Below are 27353 nucleotides of genomic sequence, written 5' to 3'. Positions count from 1 at the left end.
TCGGAGAGGGATCTGATTGAGGGATTGAGTATTTCTTTTTGTGTTTACAACTAAGCTGAACAACGGTGGTTCTCTTCCTGGCTTCCTTTCTCCCTCGTCGGCGTTCCTGCACACCTCTCACCTCTGCTTTCTCTATCCTTCTCCCTCTCCTGACGACAGCACCGCTCTTCTAACTGTAGTTGCGTCTTTGATCAGCTGTGGCTTCTCTCGCACTGGGCCCGCCACAGTGGGCCACACAAGCTACGGCTCCGAGTATGGGGCACCACTGTGCGGTGTGTGGGTGGTGGGGCACTTGCATGGCATATGCATGTATGTATATAGTATATGTATGTATATGATGGTAAAAAATAACTGTATAGTATTGGGACCTCGTGTTTGTTCTTGTCATCTGTTGGGGGCTCCACTTGTCGTTTGCTTTATGCGGCATACATTTCATTTTGTATATAAATATTGCATGTATGTATTTATGCTTTCGTATATAACTGTGTTCGTGTGTGTGTGTATAAGTGTATGCATGTGTGTGTGTGTATATTTGTTTTAAGGTATAACATTTAATTTACTCTCCTCCTAAACATCATCGTCATCGTCATTATATAAATAAAAATAAATACATTATTCTTTATGTTAGATTTTTTTTCCTTTTTTTTCTCGTTTGCTTATGGTTTTTTTTTTGTTTTTGTTCTGTTTTACCCATTATGCATGCAAGCAAAACGTTCTCTTTTTTGTTATTATTTTTCTGCTTCATCTTCTTCGATTCTTCTTCGGTTTTTACTCTTTAAATGTCATCTTGTTTAAAAAGCCGCACTAGATTTTACAATTATAAAAAAATTCCATGTATACATGTATACATATACAGATATATTTCTTTAGATATACATATATGCATACACATATATGTAGGTCGTCGAATAAAAAAAAAAAAAAAAAAAAATCAAGGAAAAAATGTATATATAGATAATTCCGTTGAATTGTAGGTCCATTTCCACTCTTTTGTGTACAACTTTGCTACAATCAACATTTAGCATCGGGCTCCAGACTAACAAGTATATATATATAAATATAAGTTGTATAATTATATATATTTTAGATTTACAATTCGTGTTTACGGTAACTCCGTTTCAAATTGAAGATTGAAGCGACTGTCCCTCGGGGGTCCGGCGGGGACAGTGACTGCTTAAGGTTTTCTAAGGACAGCGACTGCTTAAAGGTTTAAGGACTGCGTTCAGCGACTGCTTACAGGATTTTGGGACAGCAGTTACTTATGGATTGAGTCGAGGCGAGGCGAGGCGAGGCGAGGTGAGGTGAGGTGAGGCGACAGCGACAGCGAAAGTCAGTGCCAGTGTCCCCAACGGGTAAAGGCAGCCTCTGAGTGCAGCTGTTTTCGTGGTCGTTGTTCTCGCTTCTTCCCACTCTCGTTATTCTAGTGCTATTGCTTCTGATGCTACTGCTGGTCCATTTGCCACTCGTTATTCTATTGCCTCTGATGCTACTGCTGCTGGTCCATTTTCTTCTCGTTGTTTTATTGCTTTAGCTCTTGCTCTTGCTGCTGCTCCTTTTCCTGTTCCTCTCGCTTTGGCGTTGTCCTTTTTGTTCTCGTTCCAGCGTTGCTGCTTCTGCTTGTGCTCCTTGTCCTTGCTCTCGTTTTGCTTTTGTTGTTTCTGTTGCGGCTGACGCTCTCGTTCTTGCATTTGCTGCTGGTCTGTTCAGAGAGCTTTGAGTTTTGTTTCCTTTTCTTTTCTTTTCTTTTGCTTTTATTTTTCTTAGTTTGGTTTTGTTTGATTTTATTTTTGTTTCGTTTCGGTATTCGCAAAGCAAAGCAAAGCGATTTATGCGGCATGAAAAATATCAACATCAACATCAGCTCCCGGGCTCGGGTTCGGGCTCACATCGAAAAAAACATTAACATCCAAAAAAAACACGATCCATCCCTTTTATCCCCCCCTACGAATTCCCCCACCTCACGGGCCCATCGGTCCATGGCGTATGCCAGCGATGTCCATGATTATTGGACAACACAGCAGCCCTTCTTCTTGTTCTTCTTCTCATCGATGACGACATGACTAGCCGACGTTGGTCCCGGCACCACCTGCTTCGACACCTGGCCCAAGGCGGTGACGCCGTTGGTGCTACTGTTGCTCTGGCCCTCGGGACGTCCGCCGCCGCCGCCAGCAGTTGCATTGCCCACTGCCGCCGACTTGCTGGCGTGGGAATTTGTACCATTTTGTGCTGTTGCTTGATTCTGCGAGAGCTGTATTATCAAAAGAGAGGGAGAGAGTATTAGAAAGTGTCTGCCATGAGACTCCGACTCCGATCGAGACTTACATTGGTTCTGGTCACGCTCTCGCCGACTGCTGTGCCGCCATTACAGTTGTCATCGGCATGCTGTGCGCTGCCATTCCCTATTGTACGATCCTCCGTGGGTGTGATGGGCTTGCCACCTGCATAAACAAGGTCACTTTAGTAATTCACAGTCAAAGAGAGAGAGAGAGAGAGAGAGAGAGAGGGAGAGGGAGAGAAAGAGCTCCGGACTAACCGCGAATCATGTTGACAATTTCATCAGCCTCTCTGGACAGATCGCCGCCAGGACGAAAGGGATTGTCCCAGCCAGAATCAGTGCTGCAAACACACACGAAATTATAAGTCAATAGATCATTAGGATAGATTCTGACTGCCGACGCACCTCTGCTGACGATCATAGGCCGCCCCAAGGCCAATCTGCTGGTGCTGCTGCATCGTCGCCGCTGTCGTGCTCATTGTGTTTGGGTCGATTGTATAGCTACCGATCGTTAGATCCAGGCCGTCTGAATAGGGCCCCAGGATATACTCCGCCGGTGGACAGATCTGCTGTGGCTGACTGCTTTGGTATATGGAAACGCGCACAATTGAACGCTCCGATCTGCAAACAAAAGAGACCAAAATCGAATTACACTTTCAATACATTATACGATATATGTACATATGTACGCGGTTCTATATTCGGCGAGAGCGGTCACGGGAGAGATCACGCATCGTCGCTTGTGACCTTAAAATAGTCGAGCAAGTGCGTCACGGCGCCTCAACCTCAATGTCAATTAAATCAAGTCATTTGCCAATTGGTTTTTCAGCAAATTTTGAAATCTGATTCAGTTTCAATTGATTGAAAGCCTCCGCCCCGGGTACCATAAAGCCCCACAGCCAAACAGCCCGTCAGATACGGGGGGTGGGGACACTTTCCCGATATGGACGGGGGGCTATTGACCACCCATGAAGCCCATGGACGTGAAGTATGTACACACATATGTCTTGGAAAATGGACTGGAAACCCGTTTTATGTCTCTATCACGTTCTGCTTGGCCTCATCCACGATCCACGATCCGCGATCCCCGATCCCCGATCCCAGCGTCGTATATTTGTTCAAGTGCATGGATTATTCAGAGCGTTCTCCTCGAACTTTCTTTTGTTTAATTTTAATTAAAATATCTGGAGATTTGTAGAACTACAAGATCCTTACTGATTACATATGCGTTCCCAATGGTCCTTAAGGTCTACTTGATTATCGACGACATTCAATGGCTCTAGTATTGGATTACCACACGTATTTCCCCCTAGAACCCCCCTATTTCAATCATTCAACATCTGACAACATCTGACATTCCGGATCGATTGATCAATCGTTTATGCAACATTTTGTTGTATGTAGAGCTGCTTCCATAAAAGCCACTGATAACTGGCTCTGTTTGATGGCTAATGACCTCACACTCCATACACTCCATACACTCTATACACTCGATCGATATGTACATTCGATGGATGCCAGTTTTGTATTGCTAAACGAATTGTATGCTGTTTAAATGGAAATGGGAATCGGGTGGATTGGATGGAGTGATGGAGAACTTCTTCTAGAAAGAGCTTCATTGAATTGTGTGGATAATATGGTAGGGAAACGGCTTTCTTGAGTGGACACAAATGTATCCCATGGTAGATATAAATTCCCATTGTATATTATGATGAGGATGAGGGCGATGAAAGAGCCATCGCATGGGGAATATGGATGGAAATGGAGCAAGAAAATATGAGCATTCCATCCCATGGTGTATAAATATACATAGTATCTAAAAGGTGCTGTGGCACACTCTCTCCCCCCTTGCCATTTCCCTATCATACATACGATATACCCTCATGAACATTCACTTGCCATCTCATGCATACATACTTATGTACACCATTCGTGGCGGCTGTTTATTGTTCAAGAACTTTGACCCTAACCTACACACACAAGCACACATGATAGTGGTATTTCGTATATTCTATGGGAAGAAGAAACCTGTCAAAAGTTATCGAAAGAGACACAACGATGACACATGAAGAAAGAAGCAAGTGGAGGTGGAGGTGGAGGCGGAGGTTGGAGTCGAATCAAAACTCAAATAAGGCACAAAAGCTCCCGCTCCACCCCCTACCAGCTAGGTGTCGCTGGTCCCAACCCCTTCTCTCTAGTTGTTTTATCTGTTTGCATTTCAGAGACGGTGTACACTTCATAACTCAATGTTCTGGCTGCTCTTGTTGCTGCTGTTGTTCGAACAACCCATTGAACATGTGAACGATTGCGTCATGTGCCGAAATTGATATGCGAATGCGAAGAGGAACAACAAAAGCAGCGACGCGTCGCGGCGACTATCTTCTACAACTGGAACAAGAACAAGAACAGAACACACAAACCAGCACCAGCAAGCAGTAACAGCACCAGCAAGCAGTTACAAGCAGAAACAAGTTTTCCCAAATGAACAACAAGAACAAGCAGTGGACGTATGGGATACCCTTTAAGCTAAGCAGTACTTTACCCAGGCAGAGGGTCGCTGCCGCATGTCGCGGTAAGCAATCAATACTAATTACGGTAGGTACGAGCTATATACATACATACATACATATGTACACAGGTAGTACTAGTATTTGAACAAGGAAAAGGGGAAAGTTCATATATATTCTAAAGATGTTGGGAAACTAACGCATAACTAGGCTATACACAGTCTTATATATAATTCTTTGCAGACTCTTTAAACTATGAAATAACTATGTATCTTCCAATTATGAAATTTGTTGAGGTTTTTGAATATGCTTTCTATTTTTTTTACCATCAATATCTGACTGAATGAGCCGATTGGTAGCTATAGCTAGTAGCTTTTTCGTCTAATGCCTGAATCTCAATCTCCTCTCATCACATATGCTTGTTTAATCCAAGAGTATAGGGTACTAAAGAAGTTGCTTTTGTATTTGGCTTTTGAGAAGAGCAAAGGTTGTTGAATCGAAGTAAAAGGGAGGCCGGTGGCTGGAGGGAGGGCGGTGGGGGCTAGGGGGCAAGCGGATTTAACGCTAACTCGTAAACTCCATTTTCGAGTGCTCCGAACAAATTGAACAACTTAAAAAAAATGGGAAATTAAAAGAGAAATAAAAACTTGTTGCCATTAAGAAAAAGTGAGAGGGAGCAAAGAAGAAGCTGGAGAAGAAGACCAGCAAAAGGGAAGCAGCGGCAGCGGGCAGCGGGCAGCATCGTCGGCAGAGACGGCGCGCGTCAGCAGCAATGATGAGCGCATACAAAAATGAACCGCCAACGCGCGCCTCCCTCCCACCCACCACTCCTACCGCAGCAGCAGCGACGCCGGCAGCGCAGCGGCTTTTCAATTAGTTTTGGGCATACAAACACGCACACAGAGAAAGAGAGAGAGAGAGAGTAAGAACGACGTCACAGCGGGCCAAAGCTTAAATAAGAGAGTGAAAATTAATTTAACAAATTATACGACTCTCTTCTCTCAAGCCCCACCCGCGCAAACGTGTCCCAACAACAGCAAGAAATATTCCAACAATTTTTGGTTTACTTTTTGCACTTGAAAATCGAAATCAAAAATGAAATAAACAGCAGGAGAGGAGAATTCCTCTCCTCAGAAACTGCAATGCGACGATGATTTGTGGTCATAAATACCCCTTGGCATGAGGGGGGTATAATGATTCTGATCAGATGTTTCCAATAAAAACATAGGGGCTCTATAGAGTGTGCATATTGTTCATATTCCAGGTCTCCGGATTTTAAAAGGATCAAAGTCGGACATCTAAATTACGTTTCTGTTTTAGAATGTGTCGGTCCAAAATCACCTTCATGGATTAAAATCTTTGCATTAGTTAAATAAAATCTAAAACCACAGCCCCAGATATACATATGTATTTCCATAACTAAGCGAAATTTACAAATCTGGTTTTTGTACGGAAAGCTTTTATGGTTCTGAAACCTCTCTCATTTGATGTGTGTTATGGCAAACACATAGGAACAATGGGTATCAACAGCTTCGGAGCTCCTATTCCTTTGATTTTGTTTTTGTTGTTGCTGTTGTTGTTGGGCGGGATTGGGGGTTGCAGGGGAATGGCATTTCATTTTATAATTTCAAAATATATACACCACACACACCCATTCGCACACTGTGTATTGTATAATATATAAATAACAAAACGGCGCAGCGGCTAAAGCTAATTTATGTACAAACAAGGCGCTGTTTTAACATACACACTAGCACAGTGGGACAAACGGGCAGAGTATTTTAATTGCGTTTAGCAGTGGGACCCAGGGTGAGGGGCGGTGTCGCTCTCTCTCTCGGCATAGTTCTTCCGCTCTCTACATCTCCCTCTCTCTGTGTGTATTATTTTTTGCGATGAACTCACTTTGCGCATCCAACCCACTGTCGTGTGGAGGGGGAACCAACAATTACACAAATACTGCCGCTACGTACGTCTGTGTCCGTGTGTTTGTGTGTCTGTTTGTGCACGAATTACTTTCGAATCGTACAATTTTTGTTGCTGTTTAAATTACTTTTGTCTTTTCGATATTGTTTCTTTGGTTTTGGACTTAATCAACACTGCGGCATACTGCTACTGCTTATACCACCACCACAACCACCCATTCCACCAACCACTTGCACTTGCGTGTGTGCCACTCTCTCGCTACCTCAGGCCCGACACTCTCTCCACACTCCCCCAATCCTAAGACTCTCTTCGCACTCTACCTCAACGAACACTCTCTGAAACTCTTCCACTCCCACTCCCACTCCCCCCTTAATCAAACTGTGTTGAGAGTGTATGCGTGTGTCCCTCTTTGGCACGCACGATTGGTTTTCAAGCAGAAATAGCAAGGCAGCCCTCTATCGTTTTCGTTCTTCGTTTCCCTCTTTTGCACTGTCCCCAACTGTCAAATGTTGTATTTGTTATAAACCAATTTCCACGCACTTGACAGGTGAGGGAATGCTCCAAGCTGCACCTCCAACTGGGTAGGAAAGGGCACGAGCACGGGACGACACAAGATTCTACGCGCGTTTTACGTACGTGTGATGTTCCTCTCGCGACGGCGTAAAAAAAAACAGTTCGTAGAGGAAGACGATTCCCGCACACGAGTTTTGTTGTTGGCTGCTGCTTTGCTTTGCTTTGCTGCTGGTGCTGGTCTGCGACTAAGCGGAATGCCTGCCTGTTTGGCGATGCTTGCTGCTAAAAAGTAAAAGATACAAAACACTCACACATAGACGCGAGCGTGAGCGCATGAATGTTTGCAGGAGCGCGAACGAGCAGCACACCGAGAGAGAGAGGCGGCAGAGTGCTGAGAGAGAAGTGGAGTGCGACCTATCACATGCTATATGGTCAGTGAGGTATGGCAGTCGCACTCTGGAGAGTACATTATTTTTTTGATACGTTTTCTTTATATCACGCGACGGTGGTCGCGCACTATTTTGAAAAATAATCTTGTAATCGCTCTCAGAACGCCTGCCCTGCCAGCTGACAGCCCTTGGAGCGAACATGCACGGTGACAAGGCATATTTATAAAAGGTGGAGTAATTTGCCACACTCTTTCACGCTCTGCACGTCCAACTATACATGGAACTATCTTAATGGAGCAGCTCCGTAGAAATGCCACACCTTGTATAAATATACCTTCGTGGGAGGCAGAGCGCAGCATTTAGCTCTCTCTCTCTCTCTCTGATTTCATTTGAAGTTCAAGCAGCGTTGCCACCTGGTTGCTGGATTTAAGGTGGCGCGTAGTAATCTTTTATTAATTCGGATTTACACCTGTAAAAACAAAAATATATATTGGATTTCCTCATTGCATTTCTGACACACAAAAACTCTGCTCAGCTCCGCCTGGCTGGACGTTACGATTTCCGTACATTTCATGGCACCCAAAAAATAAACAAAAGATTCATACTTTAAATGTGCCAGCATTCAGCCGCCTGTCATGTACATATGTACGAGTATTTAATGCGTTCTATTTTAAGAAAAGAAAAACATTCCATTTCAAAAATATTCGTGCATTTCCCTGGCTGGCCTGGAAGCGGATCGGCGCGAAAACGGCGCGCAAAAAGTTCTGGTTTTCGGACAAACAAAAACAAACACGAAACGGCAGCCGGCAATCTTTTTTTTGGCAGCTGCTGTGGTGTTAGCGGCAGAATCACAAAGGCAGCCCATCCGGAAAAGCGAAAACCAGAAATCATTTGCGTCGTTTTGTTGTAAGCTACGATGCGCAATAGCAAACAAAAGCAACAACAACGCACATTTCGTGTAATACAGTACAAACAAAAACACAGTCAAGAGAGAAAGGATAGATTCGGGTGCCGAGGCTTTTAATACCCTTGCAAAGACGTCGATTAATATGTTATTATGGCTTCATGTATACTGTGTATGCATTCACTTGTATTCTGCGTGTAGGAAAGAAAGGACTTTAGGCAAAGTTACACTGCGGAACCATGACCTAACCCACGTGGAAGACGTAGAAGCGTTCCAAACATTTGTTTGAAACCATCATAGCCTCTGCAAGGGTATAATAAGCAAACAAAACCTGTGTGCGCCACATCTGGCAACGTCGTTAAGCCAACAAACATGACATCACTTTTTTTGCGCACTCAAAGTAATGGAAGAGAGACGAGAGGAGTGTGAGTCAGTTAAAGAGAGCAAGCACAGCTGTCTCTCTTGCTGCTAGCGTAAGTAAGCTCTCTCTCTCTCGCTCTACTTCTTCGTCTCTCACGCTGTTATACACAGCAGCAGCAAACCGAAAATAATAAAAAAAAGAATACAAAATAAAAAAATCTGAAAAGGAAAAACATAAACACGTAACCGCAAAAAGGTATAGTGTGGGGGAAGGGGGCGGGAAGGGGGAAGCTGGCTGATAGATGGAAATAGATAAAAAGGGAGAAGAGGACATGCATATAGAGGGGGGACTGTCAGTTGATTAACAGGGCTGCCACTGGCAGCAGCGGCAGAGGGCTGCCCCGCGGCTAACTGGCGCACAGTGGGGTCGGCTGGCACTGACTGATGCTGAAAGTTGGGGTCCCGCGTAGGTGAACGTCTATGGCTCCCGGAGGCCCCTCCACCAAATTCTATTGTTCACAAAACTATGTAGATCGCTCAACCACTCACACATGTGCACGCAAACAGAGAGAGAGATGCTCCACACGTAAATAGGTAATAGGGCTGCGGGCACAGTGGTACAAAAGAACGCTACCAATTTAAATATGACGGCGCACATGACCCAAGCCATCTATTTATAGCACTTACTTCTAACCGCCTAACACCCTCACTCCCCTTGATTTATGATTTCCTATATTTTTGGGCATTAAAGTGATTTGAGATTATTTTGGAGTGTTAAAAAGCTTGATAAGTACTCGTACATATGACAACAATACAACTGATAATGGCACGCATCGAAGATCGATGGCGGACAGAGCATTATGCGAAAATGAAATCACATGTGTTTTGGTTTTACCAAGAGATTATGTTTTACACGACGATCGCAGGCTCTGCAAACGGAGAGGCACCTGTAGCATTTGTGGATTATGTTCGATCTTCTTCTACTTCATCCCACTGTAATGCTGCTGACAGCGGCAAAAACAATGCAAGAAGCAGCAGAACAGCAGGCAGGCAGGCAGAGTGCAGTAGCACAGCAACGCACTGCTGACCAGAGGCACAATTACCGTTAGGCATTACAACAGAGTGACAATGGGCGATGTGGTGGCTATTGCCGTTACTTCTGCTTCGGCTTCTGCTTCGGCTGTGGGAAGCTCTGATGATGGGAGGAGAGGAGGAGCACATTCATACATATGTATGTACTCGCAGATGATGATGATGATGACGATGATGGGCGCTCTATGCATGTCAAGAGTGTGCCCGGCTCGGTCGTCCGTGGGTACCGGAAAATCAATTGACGGACAGTTCGAGATGTACTTTCACAATGGTTATAGATAGATGCAAGGCCCCAGCGACAGAGATGTGGTATAGGTGCCATGTACATGTACAAGCACAATGGGGCGATCGAATTTCTATCGCTCACTTGAAAGACAGACCCAAAACAGAATCATGTCAGGGGAGGCAAGGCGGGGAATAGTACGAGTCCGAGGCCAGCTGTTGATGCAGCCTCCCTCCTCCTTGGGCAACACCTCACCTCATAATCGATAATACGAAGAGCGACAGCACAAAACCATTCTACGAGTACTTGATGTTCCACGACGTAGGGTGAAGGGTGTGCAGGGGTATATCGGATTCAGGCAGTGTTCCAGTGATAGATTTTAGTTTAAGCAAACTGGGCAATTCATTCAGCTAGGAAGAGATAGTTTTAGCGATTCCCTTTCTCCGTGCTATCCACAAATCTCAAGATATTAAGAGCGCTTTTTCGACAGCTTTTTAGATCACAAATCAACAACAAAACCAGTAGTCATTCCCAAGAATGTTCCAAATCTATTTGGGGGATTGGGAATGGGTATCGACTATAGTAGTTATTTAATTCCCTTCATCTGTCCTCTGTGGCTAACTAACTGTAAGAAAGAAAGTTCTACAGCAGGTGACCGCTCTCTAAGCTTCATAGCTGGATGACATCACGCTCGACTCGACGACTCGACGGCTCGACGACTCGACCGGCGAATTAAAGCTCTCCACAAAGCACAAGCACACATTCGGAAGCATGTGGGGTGCGCAGAGAATACGCTGGAAGCCGTTGTCCGTTCAACAAAAAGGTCACCAATGTGTGGCCTAATCTCACCAAAAGTGGAAGAAAAGACAGCGAAAATGATTGTCATCTTTGCGTTGATTCGTCAAGAAACGCAAGTGGTATTCCGACAATTATTTCGGATTTGATTCCAGCTAAAAAACTAACTGTTTGACTGAACAGCTTTTATATTTTGAAAAGAAAATGGTTACCAAAATTCCAAAAGAAATTACATTTTACAAAAATAAGAAAAATCCGTATAGTAGACCTCCCTCTTTGTGCTTTCGATAAGTGCGTGAGTTATCGCTTTTATGAATGAAGATAGCAATCGATAGACCCGCTCAAATGGCGCGATGAGAGGTTTTAAACACCACACAAGAGAACGATAAATTGCTGAGGGGGTGGGTGCCGGCTGCCGCGCCCATAGACCCGAAGACAGATACACAAATGCAGCCGAAAAAGATGTGGGTCAACAACCACCAAACGAAGTTTGACCCACATTTATATTGCTTTAAAATGCACACACACACACACACACACACCCCACACGCACACGCAGCGAGAGAAAGAGAGAGGGTGAAAGGTAGACGGAGACAGCAAGTCATTATGTAATAAAGCGATGACGACGCAGCGCAGCTTAACGGTATCCCAGTAGCAAGTCGCAGCCCCAAGTCCCCAAGACGACAACTGATAACGATGTCGCGACGACGTCGGCTGCAGCGCCGGCGCATTAAAAACTTCAATTGGAGTTTGCTTCGGCAGCGGTGGAGGTGGAACACGATGCCAAAGCAACACCAGGAAAGGGTACAAATAGACTCAATAGAAGTTTAAGGGAAAACCTTTAATATGCATTGCAATTTTGAAATATAATCAATATGAATGCACTTGAAATAATACGAGTACCACCTTGAATTGAACTCGGGGTTTTGTGAAAAGTTGCAAGCTATAAGAAACAAATCTCTGTTCAGAATAACTATCCCACAAGAACTGCCTGCAATGCACCCTACATGCAAAAGGGCTAACAAAAGGACGATGGATACCAAACAAACCTAAAACCATCTTCCAATTGAAATGATAAGAACACAGACAGCGAGAGAGAGAGAGAGAGAGAGAGAGAGAGAGAGAGAGAGAGAGAGAGAGAGAGTGAAAATGGGATAACGGTACACACAGCGTCGAACGTTTGCATGTGTGCATGGCTTGTGCATGTCTCTTTAAACGGAACTGCCAGCCCCCAGCGCAATTATCGATTTAAAAAATATTTTTCGTGTGTTTTAAACCAGGAAGCGGCTAGAGAAGCGTGGGGGGGGGGGGGGGGTGGAGTAGCACAGAGTTCATTGCATGCTTTCTGGGTGAAAAGGCAGCTCTTTTGCATAGAAAAAAGGGCCGCTAAGGAGGGGATCAGCCATCTGCCGCAGCAGCTTAGTTATGGATTGGCCCGAAAAACCGAAAAAAAAAAGAAGAGAATGTGGGGTACACATACAAAAGCGAGCGAAACAAAAGTGAAAGCTGCCAAAAGTCATTAGACGGATTTTTTAATGAGGTAAAAGTAGGCCCTAAATCAGGGCACATAAAACCATGCAATGAGACACAATAGGAAGGGGTAGAAGCAGCAGTAGCGGGATTCATTCGCCGAATGGCTACTGTGGGGTCTACTGTAGATACTCCAACTCAGATTAAGTGGAAACGGATCTAATTGCAAGAGAGAGAGAGAGAGAGAGAGAGAGAGAGAGAAAAGGTTGGGTTGGGTTGGAGTTTCAGTCGAATGTTAGATACATAATTCTACCAAAAAGTGTGGATGCCACAGCCTCCACATCTTATATCTGGTTTTATATCTATTCCCATGAAGACATTGCCTATTTATCCTATTCATTCCGAATAGGATAAAATCTACAAAGACAGCTACCCAGAGCCTATCTGCTTCCTGTTAATTCTGAGATACTTTTACAGATACCCTCCACAGATGTTTACAGATCTATGCAATTATGTATGTACATATATCCACACGACAGATACTTACTCTTCTTGAACCTCAATGCCGCTGTCGTCCATATTCAGTTTTGCATAGTCACCGTGTCCGGCTAGCGGAAGGTGCGACTGCGACGCCTGCTGCAGCTGACCCGCGGCCACAGCAACGCCATCTGTCGCGGAGGTCGCCGCCTCAAAGCCAAAGGTCGCCTCCACGTGCTCCGACAGCGGCGTGGGCGTCTCAAAGACCAATGTCTCCACCATGGATCCCTTGGAGGAGCCGAAGGAAACGCTGAAGTGACAGAGATAGAGAGGGAAAGATTGGAGTAGAGGAGCAGAGCGAGGGGGAAACATTGTCAGGGTCACGGGAGAGTGTAACCCACCGTTTCAAGCCGACGCTTTTGGTTCCCAACTTGCTCAGTTTTCCGGCTTTCTTGGGGTTGCCGGTGGCGGGTGGGCGTGGAAATCTATCGCTGAGATCGCTGGACAGATCATCGCCAGCGCCAGCGCCGGCTTCGACGTCACCGTCAGCGTCGCCGTCCGCAGATATCGTGCTGTTCTCGTTGTTGTTGTTGCTGCTGGCGTTGGCGCTAGCGCCGCAACTGCTGCCGCTGCTCGCGTTGGCCTCGTTTCTTGTATTGTTGTTGTTAATGTTCTGCCGCTGCTGGTGGCGCTGCTGGGACGGATGTGTCGACGTCGTGGTTGTCGTATGGACAAGTGGCAGCGTTGTGGGCGGAGAAGGAGCAAGAGCAGCGACATCCTCCTTTGGTGACCCGCTCAGCAGCAGCGTTCGCTCGTCGCAGGCATCCATTGCGCTGGCGGCGGCGGCGGTGGCGCCGGCAGAGACAGCGGCACCGTTTGACGTCGAGGCGAGCATTGCGGTTGCGGATGGTGTAGAGGCGTCTTCAACGAGATTCGGTTTCCGTTGGGGATTCAGCAGAGGAGCTGAAGAGGCATTTCGAGCTGTTGTCAGAGCCGTGGACGCGGACGCGGACGCTGGACGCGGACTGGGATTGGCTGTCGGTGGCGGTGGCGGCGGCGGCTGTCTGGGTCTGGCTAGGGCCAGCATATGTGCGTGAGGAGTTGAATGCACCCGTTGCCTCACGCACGCAAGCCCTGCAGTTTCTCTCTGGCTCCCGCCGATCGTAAGCGATGCACCGCCTCTCTCTGGGTGTCCCGCTCTCATGCAGCAGCACTGATTTCTGCGTATCCTGCTCTCACACGCACTCACGTGCTCTTATGGCTTTTTTGCCTGCACTTTCCGCGCACCGTGTGTGTCCCCCCTTTCTTTCGCGTCGATCGTTGCAATAGTCGCCTCTCCGTGTGACCCTCTCTCACGCACGCACATACACGGCACGGCCGACACAAAATAACGGCACACAATGGTAGGCGAGTGAACGGCGGGGAGGGGACAATGCGGGATTGGTAGAATGTTGGCAGCGCTTTTGAGTTTTGAGTGCTTTATTTCTTGACGCTTGATTGAATCTAAACCGGACGCAGCAGTACGACGCAGCGGCCACAGACAGAGACGCAGACAGAGAACACAGACAGCAGCGACAGCGACTGACGGCTGATGGTAACGGCGACCGATGACGACAATTCCTGCATACGAATGCTCTTTGCCTTTTTGTTTCACCTTTTCTTCTTTCACATATCACACAGATATGCAAACACTCACACGCACAGCACACGAGTACAATTTCCGCAACAAAAAACAAGAAGAATATTAACACATTAGCACCACCGTCGAGAGGGGAGATGGAGGGCAACAAAAACAGCGGCAACGGTGACCGCAGCAGCAGAGCCAACGGCAGCAGAGGTGGAGGACGAGGACGACGCGACTGCACTGCTATATATCTGCTGTTGCATTAACACGTTCCTTGGCACTAACAAGTTTATAAATAAATGTGCATTTAATAAATTCGTTTTGCGGCTTTGTGGCTGCTGCTCTGTTGCCGTTACAATAATTTCGTGTGTGTATATTTGGCTGCGCTTCGAATTTCTGCTGCTCTGCTGCGACACTGCTCTGCTGATTGCGGATGGGGAGTGTTGGTAAATGGCTGCAGCAGTGTGGGTGTTGAGCAACGCAACAAGTCCAAAAATTTTTCGAATGTGTTGAAACAAGATAAGTACTATAGTAATACAAATTTGCATTAATATTCATTTGATTATTCAATTGGGTATTTGTAAGCAACATACATGGCAGCACCCTAAAACGTTTCCCTCTCTATGTAACTCACCTTGAAACCTTCCTAGAGATGAGACGATGGTATCGATAAGTCTATCGTCAAAATTCTTCAAGTCATATTCCACTACACTTCAATACCGGTATAATATCAAAAACAAGCACAACAATAAATGTATAGAAAATACAAAATATTTCAGAGTATGAATTTTTGGTCTCTCTGCTGTTGCCTTGGCACCAACTTGAATCAAAATTTCACACTGGCGCATATATGTATCTCACTCTCACTACCTGATTTTCCCCGTAAGATTTTAGTGCTGGTCACACTGTACCCAATTGAAGTGTAGTGCGACCATTAGAGATGCGATAATACTCACCGGGTTGCCATGTAGCAAAATTAATTCAATTCAATTTGTGGAAATCTTAGACCATTTTTGTTTAAGCATATATTAATATGCAATTAAAGTGACTAACTCTGCAAAAAGCGAACTATTAAGCGGAAACAGGGCTTGCATTAATGGCTTTGAAAGTTATACGTTGACTACATGCTGCCTGGCAAAGTACATTCGCAAAAATACCACTGGACGGTGCCACAGGGCGAAGCATATCGCTCTCATCTCTATTTAAAATTCCAAAAATGAAATTGCGTGCATTCTAAATGGTAAAAAGCAGATTATATGCAAAACCGGGCTCCACAAACCTTAATTGAACCCCGAAACGAAGCCACAAATCTTTGGGGCAACTTGGTGTCGTATTGGAACAAATAGCAGCAGGAAAAACAATCAAAATAAGGCATGCATCACACAAACACGCACGCACAGCGACACCCACACTGCGACAGACACCCCCTCATGAGCAAAGCGAATTTTTTTTGTGAATTTAAAAACAAAATGCAAAAATGCAACAACTACAGGCGCGGTCAAAGAAAATAAATAATTAAATAATTCATAACAAAATGGTTAATAAAGGTTAGTGTTTTTGTGCTTGCGCGTGTGTGTATGTGTGTGCGTTTCGTTCTGTTGCAAAACAAAAACACACCCAAACCCCTCCGGCGCCCCCGCCGCAGCGCAGAAGCAGGTTAACCCACCAAAATCTCCGCAGCAGCTTAACCCCCTGGAAACCTCTAATACTAAGCTGTGCGACATAACAGCAAGTGCGCGTGTCGTCGAAACATGCAAAATAATAAATTAGCTTACATACGTACTTGCTATTTTTTTTCGATTTGCATTTTCACTGCGGCACTTGTCTTCCATCTCGCTCTTGCCGCCGTGGGTGCCCCGCCTAGCTGTGTGTGAGCGAGTGAGATGGATGAGTCATTGAACGGCAAACACAAAAGCAACAGCAACACCGCGAGAAGGAATGAGAGAGGGCTACAGGCCATATGTCGACTATGGGATATACGCTTTTCGGATGGATTTTATCACATTGCCGTTGTAATATTTATCCGATTGAAATTTTTTTTGTTATACAGATAGATAATAGGTATGTTTACCAATATGCCAAATTTAAGGTTTGTGTGTTTCGAATTGTACATGTTAAAAACCATCTTTCGTTGCGCATCCATGAATGCCATGGAGTTTTCTGGGCCTCTAGCTCTTGGAGTTCCAGATACCCTACGAGTACCGGCTATAGAAATAATCGTAGCCTATTGCCGGTTCGACTTTGGCACCTTGCACTCGAAACTTATGTGGCTTATACCGGTTAGCCCCGTTACCGCCGTGACCGGTATATAATCTAGAAATTGTGTCAAAATTAATCGTGGCTCCGTCCGAAAATAGTGTCGCTCAACTTTAATCACTGTTCTGTTTCAGCCACATGGGAACCATGACAAAAGACTACGACTATCTGTTGAAAGTTCTTCTGGTGGGTGACAGCGATGTGGGGAAGCACGAGATACTCTCGAACCTGGAGGATCCTTTCCCCGAAAGTCCCTTCTGCAGCGGAAATGGTGAGTGGACCAGAGGACAAATAGAGAGAGAGACTTAAACCGGAGGCACTTGGAGACCAAAATCACAAAAATTTCCTAAATTCGAATCCAATAGATTGCACCTCTCACATCCTCCAAACAGTAGCATACAAGACAACCACAATACTATTGGAGGGTAAGCGGGTGAAGCTCCAGCTTTGGGACACCTCCGGCCAGGGCCGATTCTGTACAATCATTCGGTCGTATTCGCGCGGCGCTCAAGGTATTATACTAGTATACGATATAACCAACAAATGGAGCTTCGATGGCATCGATCGTTGGCTCAAAGAGGTCGACGAGGTGAGTAATACTTTGGATTTTTGGATTGCGAATAATACTAGAGACTATGTATAATTCTCCCTCTTCTCCTCCGATCCGGCAGCACGCTCCGGGCATACCCAAGGTGTTGGTGGGAAATCGCCTACATCTGGCGTTCAAGCGGCAGGTGCCCGCCAAACAGGCCGAGACCTATGCCAGTCGCAACAACATGTCCTGCTTCGAGATATCACCGCTTTGCGACTTCAACATACGCGAATCCTTCTGCGAGCTGGCCCGCATGGCGCTCCATCGCAACGGCATGGAGCACATTTGGCGGAGCAATAAGGGTAAACTTGAGTCTCATACTCCATTCTTCTGCTCGCAGTGCGTCTTTTAAACTAAAAGCGAAAGGCAGACATGCGTATTAGCCATTTCAGAACGTGCCAATACATAGAATGTAATCAGTGTGATTAATTATCCCAGAAAAAGTAATCATATCTATAATGTGCCTTTGGAGAGCGAGTCATAAATGTTGCAATATGTAACTTAAAGATCCCGAAAGTCGCTGCAAGGAAAATGTTAGAAAAGAGTTATGTTATTTATTCTATGAAATTAACTAGCAAATTCCATTGTTGATCGATGATAATAAGTAAAGCCTTTAGAGAATTTAGGAACCTATTTCACCATTTCATTGTTACAATATCTGCACCCTGACTATAGGTAGCTTGCTGACAGTTGGGGCTCTATAGAAAGTGTTGCTAAATGCTTTACACGCTGCAAAAAGCTGGCCACTCGCACAGAACACCGTTCTATTCCGCCTTCTCATTAATTTAATTGTTAATTAATTTTTGTAATCCAGAACTTTGATGTTTTCCTTGTGTTGAATGTTAGTTAATGCCAATGGATTACTTGTCCTTCGAAGGCACAAGCTATAAGACTGAAGTAATGTAGGAATTGTGGGGGAGGTGGATAATATTTGTGGGTACAATTATGCTTCGGTACATACGTTTGCAACTGTCTGATAGATGAAAAACGCACTGGCGCCCAGAGGAGCTTGTATCCACATGAAATGCCTTATATCTAATGATGTTCTTTTCCTGCCTACAGTGCTCTCGCTGCAGGAGCTGTGCTGCCGGACGATTGTGCGAAGGACAAGCGTGTACGCGATCGATTCGCTGCCCCTGCCGCCCTCGGTGAAGTCCACGCTCAAGTCATACGCTTTGACCACGTCGCAGTGCTACAATTCGCTGACGCAGAGCTCGAAGAGCAAGAACCGCTGCAAGACGCCGACGAGCAGCAGTCGGAACAGCTGTACGATCGCGTGATCGCTGCCTTGTAGGTCGCTGCTGCAGGCCCACGGCCCACGCGAGCTGCCTACAACATCTGCCTACAACAGCCCCCCTTCCCCATCCGACATTAACTATAATTCAACTATAATTATGTACTTTAGGCTAACACACACCACACCACACCACACACATACACCCCACCACGCACGTGGACTCCTCTCCATAACTCGATTCACATTATTACTATTATTTTGTTTGTTTCCATCGAGATTGATATACTATGTTTTTAATTATTGTCACCAGAAAACAGAACAAGGTTTACTTTTTACACAGTAAAATTTAAATTTTAGTTAATTATAATGCTCCATCTCACACACATCTCGCATCTCAGATCCCATACCCCATATCCCATATACCCTGTATTTTCCGATCCCTTGCATTATTCTAATGTTGTTAATATTATTATGTTTGTATAATTATAATATGTAAAGTGCTGACAACTCGAACAACACTACAGCCACCGCAACACCCACATCATCCGCAACCAATCACCGAACCGAACCGAAATGACACTGAAAGATCAGAAAGATCGCTTCGTTTGCCGGTTTATCCATTATTGAATCATACTATATTTTTTTGCATTTTTTTTTGTTCGGTTACTATCGATTTAAACTTATTCTTAGAGATGAATGTATTCGGGACCGAATCCCGCGGGAGGACACACACTCACACGAAAGGCGAATTGATAAAGATAATTCATAATGAACCAAGAAACAAACACACTCTCTCTGTCTCTTTATTTCGCTTCTTTACCTCATGGCCTCATCCACGTATTGCACGCGTACGCTCTGCTCTCTGTCTCCTTCTAGCTCCTGTCTGCCATCTCTTTCGCTTTGGAGCTGGGGATCGGGAGCGGACTAGTGAAAGTTGATGGCATATTTTAGAAAACGTTTTAGTTTAGAAAGTTTTCAACAATATATTCTGATATAATTCCAGTAAAATTGCTTGGAATTTCTGCATTTGTTTAGGCGCCTAATGGGGAATGAAAAGATGGCATTTTATATAGAAAATCAATCAGCTTTAAGAAGGTTTAGCATGTATTTTTCATTCTGATGCATAACAGAGTTTCTGTAAATTCTGTAAATAGTTTTAAAAACAAATGGAAAAGTGCATTCAAATATTTCTAAGGAACGAAACATTATTCAATTCCGAACCATTTTACGAAATTCGATACAGAAGTGCATTATAAAAATACCAACCATAAAAGACTGAGTAAAGGGTATACAAATATTGTATTTTTTATAGTTTTTCAAACCTCAAGGTGAGCAAACCTCTTAAGAAAACTTTAACTAATAATTGGCTAATAATACCCAATGGTTTCCCCCCTCCACTGACCAAAACAGATTAGGGAAATTAGGGAATTATACCCTGTAGTTGGCGAAGATCTCTCCCATATAAGAACAACGAAACTCCTATGTAACTATGCAAATGGACTGCCAAAATGAAAATAGGATAACATATAGCTACTCTATTATTTATTTAGAGGTATTTAAGTCTTCGACCCAATGAAACGGGGCCTTTCTCCTACGATTTGTTTCGTTTTCAACATCTGTTTGGGGGCTGTCCCTGTCAGATGTGATTAATAGCCCGAATGCAGAGCCAATTTGGTATCGTAATATTATTTAAATGATTCAATTTGGCTTTTGCTTCGGTCGGACTGGGACTTGGGTTTGGGTTTGGGTTCGCCCTTTCGGGCAAACCATTTTACGGCTTTTTCATCTTCATCTTCTGTACCATCTTTCTCTTCTGTTTCTGTTTCGATTTCTGTTGCTGTTTGTTTTGCGCTTTGTTTTACACAACTCCCTCAGTTGGCCAATCAAAAAGCATTTAGGAGGCAAAGTGATCCAAAAAACCGAGATGGCGGGAGAAGAGCCGCTGACTTGAATGCGAAATTTAAAGCAAAATTATTGCAAACATATTTGCATAGATATTGGTTTAGTTTTTTTTTGGATTTATTTTTTCTTTCAGTTTCGGGCAAATAAAAAATAAATTTTGATATGAAAAAAGTGGCAAAAGTTTGCATGCCATGGATTTCGTTTTGGGAGTTGGTCTTCTGTTCAGAGATATCCTTTACGCATATTCAGAAGAGGCAGAAGATCGTTCTAAGCTTCATGGTATTGAGCTGTTGAATATTTTTTTGTAATTTTTGAAGGTATTTCTGGTGGCATTCAACTTCAACTGAACCAAATCTCAGTAATTTAAATATTTTTAAGAGAGCTCAAGTACAGCTTTTGATGTATGTTTGGAGTCACTTTTTCTGTATCTTTTTGGGGCAAGAAAGTTGAGAAAAAAGGTTAAAAGAATCTGAAAAATATTCGTATTGTAACTGAAAAGATCGTTGAAGTTCAGAGGGGTCGTATGTTTTGGGAAATTCATCTCGATTATATGTATATAAGTATGCGTCCGGTCTTAAGGATTTGTATAGATTGCCTATGAACAGATTAAAGAACCAGGATTTAGTGATTTAGTTTGGAGTAGTATTCCTCTCGATGAGCTTGAGATCACGTGGCCATTCAGATGGATGTTCTAAAGGAAAACTTTGGTGGCTTCATGATCATTTGGTATGAAATCTGAATCGCTTCCACAACTCTCTAACTTCCATGAGACGCCCTCGTCATCATTTCGGGATTGAGAAAGTCTGACCTGACCCGCACTGACCTTTCCTACTCGTTCGCGGTCCGAAACTGCAATACCTGGCGGGGGCCGGGCCCAGGGCCGGGGGCCATCATTAGGTCGGTAAGAGACCCGACGCCGATCCGTTCATGCCTGGCGGATCAATAAACAGAGTCGTTGGTTTTGGCCTAATTATGGAAATGCGCTTGCCTTTTGGGTTGAACTCATTTGCATTTCCCACTGGTTACTGGTTTGTTGTCGCAACTTCTTCTAATCCGTATGCTCCATATGCTCCAGAGGAGCCCGAAGAGAACGGGGCTGGTGGGGGGATGCCCATGTCGATGACGAAAGCAAGACGAGCCACCGAATACTGCAGGCGAAAGCCGGAGACGAAGACAAAGATGGAGATGGAGCATCATCGGGTGATCGTCTCGTAACCATCTGCTCTGCAAGCCCTTGGATCTCTGTATAAAAGCCACCGACTGCAGGCAGTTGGTCATCAGTTAACTCAACGCTTTCTTCGGCTTCGTGAAGTTCCACAGTTTTCGTCCCCCCAAGCAAGAAACTTCCAGCAATGAAGGTGAGTCCCCTAGTCTGTTCTCACCATCCAAGGAGTGATCTCAGCATGTTTCTCCTCTCCTCTCCTACTCGCAGATCTTCGTGTGTCTCCTGGCTGCTTTGGTCGCCACCAGCTCGGCTGGCTTCATCGGAGGCGGCTCCGGCGGTGGCGGCGGCGGTGGTGGAGGCTACAGTTATGGCGTTGGCGGAGGTGGTGGCGGTGGTGGCCATCAGGAGGTGAAGACCATCAAGGTCATCCACCAGGAGGGCGGCGGACACGGCGGCGGCTACTCTGGCGGACACGGCGGCGGTTATTCCGGCGGCGGCTATTCCGGCGGCGGCTACTCCGGCGGACACCAGGAGGTGAAGACCATCAAGGTCATCCACCAGGAGAGCGGCGGACACGGCGGCGGTTTCTCTGGCGGTCACGGCGGTGGCTATTCTGGCGGACACGGCGGCGGCTACTCCGGCGGACACCAGGAGATCAAGACCGTCAAGGTCATCCACGAAGAGGGTCTTGCTCTGGGCGGCGGCGGCGGTTATGCCGGCGGACTCGACCACGGATACGGCGGTCATGGACACGGACACGAGGAGGTCAAGACCATCAAGGTTATCCACCAGGAGGGCGGCGCCCACGGACATGGCGGCGGTTTCTCCGGCGGACACGGCGGTGGTTACTCCGGCGGACACCAGGAGGTGAAGACTGTTAAGGTCATCCACCAGGAGGCTGGTGGTCTCGGCGGTTTCTCCGGCGGACATGGCGACGGTTATTCCGGCGGTCATGGCGGCGGCTACTCCGGCGGACACCAGGAAATCAAGACTGTGAAGGTCATCCATGAGGAGGGTCTTGCTCTGGGCGGCGGCGGTGGCTATTCCGGCGGACACGACCACGAATTTGGCGGACATGGACACGGACACGAGGAGGTGAAGACCATTAAGGTTATCCACGAAGAGGGCGGTCACAGCCACGATCACGGACACTCCCACGGCGGCTTCGGTGGTGGTCAGGAGGAGATCAAGACCATCCAGGTGATCCACGAAGAGGGACACTCGCACGGACACGGTGCGGCTCCTCTGAGCAACGAGTACCTGCCACCTGTGTTGTCGGCTCCCCAGCCCGGCTACCTGCCCCCATCCGGTGGCTGGAAATAAATCTCTCCCCCGCGCACCCACTCTGTGATTCGGCCTGTGTCATAGCCACCGAACTGATCCCGAACTAATCCCGAAGTCCCCCACCCCCCTCCACCTCCCTTGTTAAGTAGTTTTAGACATTTTTTTCTTCCCATTTGTTATTTTCTTACACTGTTCTACGAATATCCATTGTACCTCTCACTTTAGTTGTAAATCGTTCCCACAAGGAGAAAATAAATCATCTGTAAATTATAATGATTCAGTATTTGGCATCCCTTCGGGTTGGGAATTAAGTTAACGATAATGTGGCAAACGATCAAAGCACTTGAAGCACCTTTATAGCCTTATAGCCTTTATAGCCACCTTACACTGTCGTGCGTTTCCTATCGATATCGGCATTACCCAGAGCAGGTGTTTACCCTGGCAGATGAAAGTGGTTGCCTTTTGCAAACAGGTAATTTTTGGAAATCAACAAAAAGATACCTAATGCTCATATTTATTTATTATTTTCATCCATTTCTTTGCAAAGTTATTGCCCACACCATGACAACCCCCGATGGTCTCCTTCCATACATCATGCAGTTTATTTTGTATAAGGAATTTTCTTTAAGGATTATGTGTACATATCTTTTCCCTCAGCCATCATTTGTTTTTGATCTTGTTTTTATACCCGATGCTCAATAAGCATGGGTGTATATTAGCCTGTGGTGGAAGTGGATATGTGTAACGGCCAGAAGGAAGCGTTTCCGACACCATAAATATATATATTCTTGATCAGCATTAATAGACGAATCGATATAGCCATGTCTGACAGTCCTTCTGTCCGTGTTGGTTCACGCCTAGTTCTAAGAGACTATAAGAGCTAGAGCAACCAAATTTGGAATCCAGACTCGTGATATTCCACTGAATCAGGTTTGTTTCAAAGTTTTCCACGCCCCCTCCAAATCCACAAAGAACGAAAATTTGTGGCATCTACAATTTTGAAGATACGAGAGAACAAGGAACCCAGAGTCATCCACAATGACCATATCTACCAGACTGCTGAATCAGATCGGGTCAATATTATAGCCAGAAGGAAAAAATGAGATTTCAGTGGCCAATCATGGCTTAATCATCTCTTTCTCTCTCCCACACGCACTTTTCCTACTGCAGTGTGCGCCCCTTGCAGAGGGAAGCGAGATGTAACGGCTGGTGTTGGTGTTAGAATAGAAAACAAGAGATAGATGTAACAACAAAATTTAGGAAAAATGGAACCAGATAAAATCTCTCAAACGGTTCGACCGATTTTTATGAAATCGTTTCTTTTGAGAGCAGCGATACCAAACGACATATAAAATATATTGCACAAGTTATTTAAATCATAAGCTCACATACATAAATATATATATGTATATACTCATCCGAAAGTGCTGATTGTTAATTTTGACGAAGAATGTCCCTATTGGCATGCACTTAAATTCAAATATGAGTCAGATGGTATGTATTGCGCATCAGGAAAAATGCAACTACCTGAAACCTGTTCCTGAAAACCTTTAAAACTTTCAATCCATTCTTCCAAATGACATCGTGCGGAGCAACAGAAATAGTTCACAATATTGTTGCAAATGGTTTGCTAGCTGTTATGCAAATGGTTTATACACATACATACTCTGGGCTTGGGGGGTTTTTTTTTACCTGGATAGTATATGATTTTCTTGAAGGTGGAAATTTTAACATATTTGCATAATGTTTGATCAATCAAATCAGTCCCTATCAACAGATCTGCTAACAAATGTAATGTGTATATAATTTATCTTTTAAGTAAAATATATTCAGAGGAGTCCTCACACCGAGCACACAAAGAAAACGATACATGTATGTATTTACTAGTATTTTTCTGGAATATGTGGAACAAGTGGCTTCAGATAATTTTCCATCCGCAAATTGAATGTGAATGTTCTTCATTCACGGTGGAATTAGATTCACCTTTCGTTCGATTGCCTTCATACCCTTGGCACTTTCGATTCGTTTCAGCTTCAGTTTCACTTTCAACACTATCAATCGACCAAAATTACCATAATCAAAGCCAAATTAGCGGTAGCTCAACGACCCGTTCATGGATTGGTTTATCGCTGTGATATGTGTATATTTTGTATCTTACAGTTTATTGTTGTTGTGTATTGTATCTGTGTGTAAACTCGTACGAGTGTGTGTTTTGGGTGATTCAGTGTGTTATGCAAATCTATAAATGGAATAAATAAATTTAGTTGAGCATTCGGCTCGGTTCAGCTGGGGCTTCAGCCGGTCCTCACTTGTGGGGCCAGTCGTAACGTCGTCGCTTGGCCGTGTCCTGCTCGAGCCGATTTCCACTGCTGCCGCTGCCTCGCAGATATTGGTGCAGGGGCAGCGGTCGTGGCGATGATGAGGTGACTCCAAGGGGCAGGCTACTGGCTGTCGTTGGCCGCCACTTGGATGGCAGCCAGGGCGAGTCGTAGGGCGATGGCTCCTCCAGCTGGTGGTGCCCCGGAATGATAGCTTGATGACTCCCTGGGAGGTTGCCCTGGGCGCTGACCTGCTGCTGTTCGTTGTGGACTCTCAGATTGAGCAGCAGCTCGCCATCATCGTCGATGAGATTGTACATCTGGGTGCCGGGGTGCTGGGTCTTGCCACCCCTAGGATGAGCCCGTTCCAGGCGCACCTGCTGTGGCTTTTTGGGCTTGGGTTGTGGCTTGCTCTTGGGCCGATGGCCGATGAAGCGCGAGGCGCGATCGGTTGCCTGCAGCTGCCGCAGGATACCCAGAGGCAGCAGGAAATCTGATTCGAAGGGCATGAAGCCGCTGGCCCGCACCTTGATGATGTTCCTCAGCAGCGGCTGCTGCGGGGGTCCATAGCCGTAGCCCCTGACCAGACCCAAAAGACTGACGAGGCTCAAAGCGCTGACACTTAGCATTTTTCAACAGTTACGAGTAGAAGATTCCTTGTCTGTTTGTTATGGATCATGTTCTGCAATCCCTGATTAGATTGCCAATTTGTTCACTCACAAAAGTCACAGTACAACAGCACAGCAGCACATTAAAAAACCAAAAAACACTGATATTTAATCGGGGATCAGGGCAGGGATTGTGGAGAGCCAGTGGAGCTCGTTCTAGGCCCGTGTTGCACCAACTGACCAGCGACACGCTGACTGACGGGGCAGCCAGGCCGACCTGAGCCGAGTCGAGTCGGATTGAGTGGAGCCGGCGCACTGTGCACTGCGCTCATAAAAACGAATTAATTAGAGAAAATACCGTTTGCCACAGCCGCACTGTGGAGCCAGGTATTTACATTATATTCATCCTCGTACCAGATATATAAATAGTTAATATGCTCAAATTTAAACACTTTGATTACCCTAAATTCGCAGCTAAACCAAACAAAATTCAACTGTTATAAGTAGAGGATTTTCTGCACCATGATGTTGTACATATTTCTGGTTAAGTTATAGCCCACTTTGGACCCACTGTACATGAGCTTGGCCAACACTTTGAATTGAAAATAAAAACATAACTGGCCCGCGAGCTATGGCGTTTATTGTTTGGGGGCTTGTTGTTTGACGGCCAGCAGCAGAGCAGCCAGAGCAGCCAGAGCAGAGCACAACAGAGACTCTTCCCTCTATTATTTCCTCTAGTATTACCCGCATTTCTATGAGCAACACAGCACATGGACAGAAAGAATTAATAAAATGTCGCACTCGTATGTGTTGGCTTATAACTGATTTATGCCAGAGTTAACAAGAATAATTCTTTGCTGCTGCTGCCTTCTGCCAGGCATCAAACTGGTTCACAGGCCATTAAAGTGCCCATTAAAAAACGACCCATCCACTCTCGCTGCGGCCTGGAATGGTGGCCTAAACAAAGCCTAAACACACGCACACATCTCTGCGGCTCATTAGCATTGAAACAAAGACCGATGTCATGTCCGCCCCAGCGTATGCCGGTACCGGTAAAAAGTAAAATCTCTATGCAAATTAGCGCCGGTGGAAAAGCGGGAGTGAAGCTGTTAAATTTTCACTGGAACCAGGTTCTGCCAGTTGACAAATCATTCCACTGGGTCCACTCTCACTGCTTCGCATCTGTAGTATTAGGTGTTTTGGGGTGTACATATGTATGCGGTGGGGCGGTGGTGCGGTGGTGCGGTGGTGCGGTTCGGGACTGTAAGGCGGCAGTGAGCTATTTACTACTAAGATACTCGTTTGTCCATTGGTATTCTCACAGTAATCGATAATCTCTTGGATAAGTAATACACGGAAATAATAAATTCATTAGGGATCGATTCCGACTCTTTGATTCAATGTCCCATTGCTTAAGGATATTCTACCCGCACTTTGAG

At 45.4% G+C, this 27353-nt stretch overlaps 4 protein-coding genes across 8 annotated transcripts; 2 read left to right on the top strand and 2 right to left on the bottom strand.

Annotated features, from left to right (window-relative positions):
* Positions 1–316: 316 nt before the first annotated feature.
* On the bottom strand, positions 317–14990 carry LOC108152999. Of its 3 annotated transcripts, XM_017282737.2 has the most exons (6): positions 13330–14990; positions 12999–13238; positions 2681–2896; positions 2534–2616; positions 2323–2438; positions 317–2248 (listed from the first exon to the last, which is right to left on the bottom strand). In XM_017282737.2, the coding sequence occupies exons 1-6, from the start codon at positions 14130–14132 to the stop codon at positions 2003–2005; spliced, it is 1704 nt and encodes a 567-aa protein (XP_017138226.1). In that variant the 5' UTR covers positions 14133–14990; the 3' UTR covers positions 317–2002. The 3 variants fall into 3 exon arrangements, with proteins under 3 accessions (XP_017138226.1, XP_017138228.1, XP_017138227.1); XM_017282739.2 differs by lacking the exons at positions 12999–13238; positions 13330–14990 and adding an exon at positions 7246–7477; XM_017282738.2 differs by lacking the exons at positions 12999–13238; positions 13330–14990 and adding an exon at positions 7342–7477.
* Positions 14991–15487: 497 nt separating this feature from the next.
* Positions 15488–19426, top strand: LOC108153058 (ras-related protein Rab-40C). Of its 3 annotated transcripts, none has more exons than XM_017282830.2 (5): positions 15488–15792; positions 16943–17079; positions 17174–17397; positions 17480–17702; positions 18463–19426. In XM_017282830.2, the coding sequence occupies exons 2-5, from the start codon at positions 16947–16949 to the stop codon at positions 18678–18680; spliced, it is 798 nt and encodes a 265-aa protein (XP_017138319.1). In that variant the 5' UTR covers positions 15488–15792; positions 16943–16946; the 3' UTR covers positions 18681–19426. The 3 variants fall into 3 exon arrangements, with proteins under 3 accessions (XP_017138319.1, XP_033242345.1, XP_033242344.1); XM_033386454.1 differs by lacking the exon at positions 15488–15792 and adding an exon at positions 15812–16099; XM_033386453.1 differs by lacking the exon at positions 15488–15792 and adding an exon at positions 16146–16613.
* Positions 19427–21891: 2465 nt separating this feature from the next.
* On the top strand, positions 21892–23239 carry LOC108165263 (glycine-rich protein DOT1). Its single transcript, XM_033387914.1, has 2 exons — positions 21892–21897; positions 21972–23239. The coding sequence occupies exons 1-2, from the start codon at positions 21892–21894 to the stop codon at positions 23025–23027; spliced, it is 1062 nt and encodes a 353-aa protein (XP_033243805.1). The 3' UTR covers positions 23028–23239.
* Positions 23240–25168: 1929 nt separating this feature from the next.
* On the bottom strand, positions 25169–26183 carry LOC108165264. Its single transcript, XM_017301300.2, has one exon. The coding sequence runs from the start codon at positions 25933–25935 to the stop codon at positions 25294–25296; it is 642 nt and encodes a 213-aa protein (XP_017156789.1). The 5' UTR covers positions 25936–26183; the 3' UTR covers positions 25169–25293.
* Positions 26184–27353: the final 1170 nt, after the last annotated feature.

This window comes from Drosophila miranda, chromosome XR (assembly GCF_003369915.1).
Source record: "Drosophila miranda strain MSH22 chromosome XR, D.miranda_PacBio2.1, whole genome shotgun sequence".
In the NCBI taxonomy this organism is placed as follows: domain Eukaryota; kingdom Metazoa; phylum Arthropoda; class Insecta; order Diptera; family Drosophilidae; genus Drosophila; species Drosophila miranda.
Note: the sequence above shows the minus strand (reverse complement) of the source record. Positions and strands in the feature narration are given on the sequence as shown.